The 8,674-nt window shown below is 30.6% G+C and overlaps 2 protein-coding genes across 2 annotated transcripts; one reads left to right on the plus strand and one right to left on the minus strand.

Annotated features, from left to right (window-relative positions):
• The first annotated feature begins 215 nt into the window (after positions 1-215).
• Positions 216-2,411, plus strand: LOC105255998 (myotrophin). The gene is made up of 3 exons (XM_011265600.3): positions 216-466; positions 1,056-1,166; positions 1,442-2,411. Exons 1-3 carry the CDS (start codon positions 398-400, stop codon positions 1,616-1,618), a joined length of 357 nt encoding a protein of 118 aa, XP_011263902.1. The 5' UTR covers positions 216-397; the 3' UTR covers positions 1,619-2,411.
• A 320-nt stretch (positions 2,412-2,731) lies between these two features.
• On the minus strand, positions 2,732-7,980 carry LOC105256000 (histone-lysine N-methyltransferase eggless). The gene is made up of 14 exons (XM_011265601.3): positions 7,940-7,980; positions 7,379-7,623; positions 7,149-7,275; positions 6,881-7,021; positions 6,420-6,784; positions 6,077-6,306; positions 5,534-5,939; positions 5,195-5,425; positions 4,770-5,114; positions 4,439-4,606; positions 4,054-4,362; positions 3,694-3,971; positions 3,199-3,520; positions 2,732-3,035 (listed from the first exon to the last, which is right to left on the minus strand). The coding sequence occupies exons 1-14, from the start codon at positions 7,977-7,979 to the stop codon at positions 2,829-2,831; spliced, it is 3,414 nt and encodes a 1,137-aa protein (XP_011263903.2). The 5' UTR covers position 7,980; the 3' UTR covers positions 2,732-2,828.
• Between the last annotated feature and the right edge of the window lie 694 nt (positions 7,981-8,674).

Genomic DNA, 8,674 nt, shown 5'->3' on the forward strand with positions numbered 1-8,674 from the left:
TTTTCGGTAAAATTTTTTTTTTCAAAAAAGAACGTTTTAAATATATATTTATTAATTTTAAAATAATATTAATTTTAATTGTTCGTTTCTTTTTACAGACAAAATTAATATGAATAAAACTGGAAAAGAAAATAGAAACATAGTATATAATTAGATGGCGCCAGAAAAACTGATAGTGTCTTTGGCTCTCGTAAGTTGATAACCTGTACGAATTGTCAGTACACATACAACGAGACCCTCGGTATCAGTGTCGCTTGGAGACTTGCGTCAAATTTCATGGGCGAATGATTGTGGTACGAAACGGATAAGTGAAACCGAAGGAAAAAAGTGGAAAAATACGCAGTGTATACATACAACCGTTCGTCGTGTAGACCCGCAAAAGACGACGACAACGAGAATGAGCGAACTCGTCTGGGGAATAAAAAACGGCGATCTCGAGCAAGTGCGAGATATCGTCGAAAACAAGGCAAATATGACACCGTATATAAAATTAAATTTTGAAAAATTACACGTATTCCGATCGCGGCGATTATGCGTAACGTCTTCATGTATATCATTAAGTACACGCGAAAGAGATCGTTCCAACAATTGGAAAATAATAGCGTACCTTGATGCCGGAAGTATATGGGAGCAGTGCAATTATAACACAATGACATGTCCCCTCATTTATCTGCCACTAACAAATTTTAATCTTTCTTCTCTCTTGCAAGTTCACCTCTTAAGCGTCCATATATTATTTCTTCGAAATTTAATCCTGAATGCAATTTCAAAATTACAATAAATCTTATAGCACAGTAATACATTTTAGAATTGTTACTTATCATATTTGGAAGAAAATTACAAGATAAATTAACAAGCTATCTTACAATTATAATAATTATAATAATTATAATAATTATAATAATTTATTATAATAATTATAATAATTATATTATAACTTCAATAACGTATCAGTAAAATTTTTTATTACATATATCAATTAATTATATATTTGTTAATTTAGGTCTAACATTAAAAAGATATACTTTGTCACCTGTTATTATTGTTATTTGTAGAATATTGATGTAAATCAAATGATTGATGGAAGAACGCCACTACATTATGCAGCAGATTATGGTCAAAGCGAAGTCGTTAGATATTTGTTGGACAAGGGAGCGAATGCTAATGTAAGTTATATATCTAAATATAAACAATTAAAATAGCAATTAAAACAGCAATTAATATCATAGTTAAATTATTAATATCATAGTTATATTAGTTAATTGTATATGATATGATGTAATTTTTTTATATTTTGTTTAGAATTGTTCATAGATAATTATTTTCTTGATACTAACTATTTTTCTTGATACAATAGCAATTATTTTTTTATTCATTATCTATATAATTCAACATACATACTGCTAAATATAGCAAAATCTCATAGTTTCATCTTTTATAGGCTACAGATAAGCATGGAATTACAACATTACTGGCGGCAATCTGGGAGGGACATACAAACTGTGTAAAGCTATTGTTGGAGAAAGGCGCTAAACCGGACGGTTTAACACCAGATGGTACAAGTTATCTGGATGCGGCTGAGAAAGACGAGATTAAACAACTTTTGAAACTCCACTAGCATAAAGCTAATCAAAACGCGAAATAATTTTGTTATTTTAATACGTTAATGTTCCTCCTTATAGAGAGAGAGACTATTCCACCGCAGCTTTGTTTTAATTTCTCGCCTATGATGACTAGGATATCGTATTTAAGCATTTTAAATTAAATGAACATAGGTACGTGGATACTGTTTTATAATAATAATAATAATAATAAAATGTACTGCATGTCGACAGAGTGTACAATGAAGAAATTATATTCTTCTCGTGATAATTAATTCTTCATGGTTCTAAGTACACTTATATAAGTTACAGGTTTAGAATAATAAGATATTATTTCGCGCGCATAATTGCGACCGGTTAAGAAAATTAGTTTAAATCTTCACATCATACATAACATACACACATACACGCACAGACACGTATACATATATACACATAAAATATAACGTATTTTGATATATTCTCTAAGGTGGTGCATATATTGTTTGTTATTAATTTATAAAAAACTTTCCTGAAAACTTTTTTATACATTTTTATGTAAATTCGCAATTGTTTATAATATCTTAATCTCCATTTTATGCCTGATATTTTGGTGATTAAGTCGGTGGGATTCCTTATACTCTGAAACAAAGCGCTAAACTGTCCTTTGAGATACTTGTGCATTGAGTTTTGAACGAGATATGTATAAATTGCGATAAAAAAGAAATAATACATTTGCAATGCATTAACAAGGTGTAACGTATCTAATGAATGCTAAGGATGTACAATAATCAAAAATAATAAATACATCATTGTTATATGAACACATGATTTCGTTTTCACATCCAATTATACCAAACTCTCTAAATCTCAGATCTTAAATAAAAAGAATATATTTTTATTATATTATTAAAAATCATCTTTATCTAATTATTGAAATAATTTAATCATTAATATTATTGAAGCATTAACATAATATGATTCGCTGAAATAATTCATAAAAAATCAAAAGTGGATATAAATGAATGTAATGGAAAATCAAATAGATATTTATAGCAAATTTTTATGCAAATGAAATAATATAACATACTATCTCTTATATGTAACATATATTTTTATATCTTATGAATTTTTCTTAAATGATGGCAGTAATATGATATATATACATATTATATTACATAAGATTAATTGTCAATTTTGTTAAAATACATAAATTGTATTCTCACAAAGAACTACAAAATACAAAGTTTATAGAAGACGTCCTCGACAATTCGCTGCACCACATTTACAAATTATTACTTTACCCGGTATACTTCCTACATCGTAACTATAATTCCATGTTAGTTCTTGTCCAGCTTTTATGTATTGTAAAGCGAAAAATGCCACCCACGGAAAACGCACATCGTGCGTATCGACAAAAACATTTTGTACAAACACGTTTGGATCGCAGGAGTGCTGAAAAAATATTTAGATAAAAATGACATACATATTTTAGCACATTAAGAATTCACATATCACGAAATGTTAAATCATTAAATACTAAGATAAATATTGAAGTATATTTTTAAAGTTTAAAATTTATGTTTTAAATATAATATAAAAAGTTTTTTTTACTCACATTCAAATAACGACCAATATTTCCAGTCGTTTTGGCATCCATGATATAAACGGCTTCATCTTCACCGAAATAATCTCTTACAGATTTGAATGCTAATCTTTCTATTTGCTGTGGTTCTACACTCGGTTCGAATCTACTTGGTTCTCTTCTTACATCGTTTCTGCTTTCATCATCATCACTTATATTAATTGTATCTAGAATTTCAATGGTGGATGATTTTGTTGTATTTTCCGAACCTTTCGTGCTTCCGTCCTCACTATTTTCTTCGGACGCATCTAGTTGATAATCTACATCTTCTCTTTTCCGTTTTCTTAGACGTTTCCTGACATAACAAAAAGCTCTTGCAATTTTTTTCCACTTCCATCGAATATTATAATTTTAAAAAATATAATATACAATTATAAAAAATAGATTCTTATATATTTTATGTAATAATAACATTTTAGAAAATACAGAAGTTGTCATTTAAGATAGAATTAGACAGGCAATAAACACCTGATAGATGAAGATTCTGCAGTTGTTTCTAACTCATTATTGTCAGCTACGTAATTATCGATGTTGAAATCTTCATCTGAGTCATTAGTGTTTTCCTTCGTATTATCTTCCTCATCGGTGTCGTTAGGTTTTTTCTTATCATCTTTCGCGGCTGGTAGCGGCATTTCTGGTTCGAGAACATCGCTTTCATAACCCTCCTTGAATCCTTCTACCACCTCCACATAATCTAACTCTGCTAGATACTCATCGCCATAATTTTTACCTCCCTCGTTTGCGCCCTATAAATTAACAGGTGTAAGTAAACAAAAAATAGATTAATAAATTGATAGGCAGATTGAAATTAATTCTAATTATTCAAACCTGTTCAGTGAGTAATCTCCCTGCATATATGCAGATAAAAGTGCCATGAGGAATGTCATTGAGGCATCTTATGCCCCAACCACGAGGTCCCGTTTTAAACACTTGTAATCTTAAGCCGAGAGGATGCTGCGCTACTCTATTGAGACATGTTTTCACCGAACACTTGCATCCCGAATTACATTCGTAAATTCCCGTAGTTACCGGTTCGGGCAAACGTTTATAAATGTAACCAACATCGGTATTTGGCACTTTTCCTCCAAGAGTTGCTCCTTGTATAGTTAATTGCCAGCATTGACATTTTGTTTTATCCTATTATTATATGTAATGTAAATAAAATAAAATAATACGAATTTGCATTATATCATAGTAATTTTATAGTCCATACTTGACAATCGTCCTCGCAATCGCAGCTGCATAAAAACGCAGGATCCAAATTTAAATTAACACCTTCCGTTGGCTCTCGATCTGTGGTGTATCTTATAGTATCCGGTTGAGTGTGATCCAATTCATTCACGCATGGTATCGTTACATTTTCCACGCCGTAACTGAGATCCTATTAAATATCAAATTACCATATTATTCATATATTTTAATACATTTACATTTTATATTAATATATTTATATGAGATAATATATTTTTATGAGATATTGACAATTTTTCATACTTCTGTAAATATTTTAAATACATTTTTAAATTTTAATATAAATAACTTACTTTGATGTTGATGAAGCACTTCTCTACGATAAAATCTGCGAAGGCACGCACCCAATAATCAAAATCGAACAGATCAACAGACAATGTACTGTCAGTCATGCGAAGATAACGATGTAGCTCCTCCATATTTCGTAGTCTGACGCCACACGGCGCTTGATAAATTATAACTTTTTTGCCCTTAGAATATTTACAAAGCTGACGATGCCAGCCACATAAGAGAGGAACAGAGAGTGGAGAAAGTCCTTTGAGATCGTCGTGTGAAACTTTGATGTTTTTGATACACTTTGATCCACACTTGTGAGAAACATATTTCTTTGGTTCATATTTCCTCTGTGTATGGTAAAACTAGACCAAATATAGCATATAAATATATGAGCATGTCTTAAACTAGAGAAATTAGATTGTATTAATTATTATTTACTTACAACGATACTATGCGACGGTTTTGCTTCTATCATAGAATTATATGTTGCGCTATCTAAATTATTTTGCCTTTTAGCAGTACTTTTTTTAGCTACAGCACGCGATTGTTGTGGTATAGTAGATGATGTACTGGATGCTATGCTTGTAGTAATTGTTGCTTTTTCTACCTGTACATTTTGTGATACATCTTCTTCCACGTTAGATGTATATTCAACATAAGGTAAATTACTTTTCTGCAAAAATTATGTTATTTATAAATAGATGATATTCATGAGTTTTTTTTTAAATTTAATATTTTGAATATCGCACATTGATGTGTTTCTCGAAAATGATTTGCTTACATTAGAAACAGCAGGAATACGATGTCGAGCGTGCGCATTGCCCGACTGTTGAAGTTGTTGTCTAGTATTAGCTTTTAGAATTTCGAGATACAAAGGACCTAATCTAGTTGATCCACGATAAATCCATTCGGTTCTCTTATCAGCATCAAAATGCATTTGCACTAAACTTGCGTCGACCTGTATGACTCTCGCGAGCCACCATTTGCCCTTCCATTCGGTCTTGACCATTTGGCCTGTTTGCAGTTTCACCATTGGTCTTTCGGGATACGATTCCAAGTATTTTTTTACAAAATCTCGCGATTCGCTGGGAACATCTTCCCAAATTCGTAGCGAGGTTTCCCAAACCAGAAAGATATCTTTATGAGTGACATACTGAGCATAACCATCGTCGAAGAACACTAAATATCTGCAATAAAAATTAATGTAATATATTATATAATATGTGATATAATATATGACAAAACTTGCAAAATTGATAGAACTATTTTCATTTATTCTTTGTGAATAAATTTGTGAATAAAAACAAAACTCCTGAACATTTACCTATATTTGTTTGTAGATTTTGGTGGTTCAGCAATTATTCCACTATAATAATTACTAGAAGTAATATCGTGAAATATAGCCACAACTCGTGTTCCAACCGGAATCATAACTTGACATGATTCTGCTACTGCTAGCTGCTTACCAGAAATAGTTTTAATTGCTGCATTATACTTTTTTTGCAATAGCTTTACACGAATACTCCATGGATTTGTTGTGACTATAACTTGGACCTGTACAAATATTCCTGTATTATAATCTTTTTTTATTTGTCTGATAGAAATATGAAAAAAAAAATATGAAAAAAAAACAATATTTTAAGGTGGAAATTATACAAACCCTATACCTTTGCTTTAATCCATGGCATAACTGGATTTTTCATAATATAAACTATACTATCTACTTTCGGAGGTGATTTTACGAGAAAACCGCTTGGCGGTAATTTAGGAACTATTGCTTTCGTGATGTTTGATGGCTCAATTGCTAAAACTTCCAACTGATTATCTTGTGATAGTGTGGCAGATGGAATGCGTACTTGAGTTACTTTTTTCGTTGCTACAAGCGGATGAACGTTTTCCGTAATTCCGTCGTTTATTTGAAGTTCCTCAAGCATTTTAATTTGTGGCCTAAAATCTTCATATAACTTATTGCGTAATTTATCCATGGTATGCATTACTTCCCGTATTTCAGTATGAAGAGATTCATTTGTTGCTGTTAATGCATATGATACAAAATTTATCTTATTTAAATATCTTATCTTGTTTAAATAAAAAAAAATATAAAGATTCATATTTTCTGTAATCTTACCACGTATGTCTTGCCATTTTTTTTCCATAGTTTTATACACAGTTTTAGTATGCTGTTTTATATTATACTTCTTGAAAATATGCAATAATGTATCATCTAATTTATCCTTAATATCTACGAGTATATCTTCTGATATATATTCTACAAAAAGAGAAAAATAGAAAAGACAATTATAATTTTTGTTTTACTAATTTACTTAATTTGATATTTAAGAAAATTTGATATTTTTTATTTTAAAATAAAATATCAAAAGTTCAATCCAAAATACCATCATCCAATTCCTTTTTCTTCTCATCATCAGAGTCATCACTATCAGAAATTTCTACTTCCATTGTATGATCGGGAAAATGACAGTCTAATAGTGATTTATTCTCTACAAGAGCTGTTACCAGTTGCTATAAATAGAATAGTAAGAAAGATAGTAAGAATAATATTAGTATTTCTCTCTGATATATTATTATATTATTTTTTTATGAAATAATATTTTCAGAAAATTACCCTCTGATGTTGCAATGCAGCTTCAAAACATTCTTTACAAATTACACGTTTTTTCTTTTTTTCAATCGAAACTCCATAAAAAGCACATGCAAAGGATGATGCTACCATCATATTTATTCCAGAACAACATTTAAAATTAACGCAATTACTATTGCATGCTTTAGATTTAGGTTTTTCTGTTTTCTCATCTTCATCCGACATCAATTCAATGATTTCCATGTCCTGTGCCATTTTCCTGGCAATTCCTTTATAATTGAAAAATTCCGGAAAATAAAATACTATTCAACTTAATAATATGGAAAAAATAATGCTTAGATAAATTTTTTTTACATGTCCATCGTTTACAAAATATGTAAATTGCAAAAAAATGCTTATGTAAATAAGTGTAATTTTTTCTTATACATATAATTTTAAAATCTAAAATTTTGTTTCTTATAAATGATTTATGTAAAGATTAGTTGCATATTTGAGATCCACTACAAATAATAAAAAAAAGATATTAATTAAGGAAAAGATTAAATTTCTTGGGAAAAAACACGAAATATAAGCTATTCTAATAACCTCTAAAAAATATGCCGCAAATTTCATAAACTGACAGCATAAACGCGAAATCTCAGGTCAAGTTAGTTTAACTTAGGCCCGGTTCCACAACTCGAGTTAATCCGAGTTTAATACGTTAAACTGGGTCCTGATTGGTCCATTCACTACTTAAACTCGGATTATGGAACTGGGCCTAAAAGCTAAAAAGAACAGACCTTATGAAATCCGTTCTTTTTAGTTAAAGTCACTAGATTAACAAAGTACCGCAATTTTGATCTCAAAATAAGCTGGAGCAAAAATGGCGTCCGATAGTATAGATATAGGCTGCGATTGTTGCATTTCTCCACGCAACAACCTGGCATTTTTGATATTTTCTTCTTTTTCTGCGCAACAGAAGGAGTTTTCTCACCTCACACACAACAGGACACAGGACAAACCAGGATCAAGATTAGAAAAATTGCACTTAGTATAGATAGCTACACAAAGTGTGCACTATCTGCACTATCGGATGCCATTTATGCTCCATCTTATCTTATTGAGATCAAAATTGCGGTACTTTGTTAATCTAGTGACTTTACCCGCGAGAATGTCAAGGTTCGTTCGAACGCGTGACGCGCGTAAACATAATACACGCATGTATGTGCGCCAACAGCTCTTTTAAGAAAATACTCAGGACTGAAACAGTTTCACCAACTGGTCAATTGACGAGTTTTTTGTATCAGTGATTGGTAGAACTGTCTCATATATGAAATAGTT

This window comes from Camponotus floridanus, unplaced genomic scaffold (genome assembly GCF_003227725.1).
Source record: "Camponotus floridanus strain SB8 unplaced genomic scaffold, Cflo_v7.5 scaffold59, whole genome shotgun sequence".
Lineage (NCBI taxonomy): Eukaryota > Metazoa > Arthropoda > Insecta > Hymenoptera > Formicidae > Camponotus > Camponotus floridanus.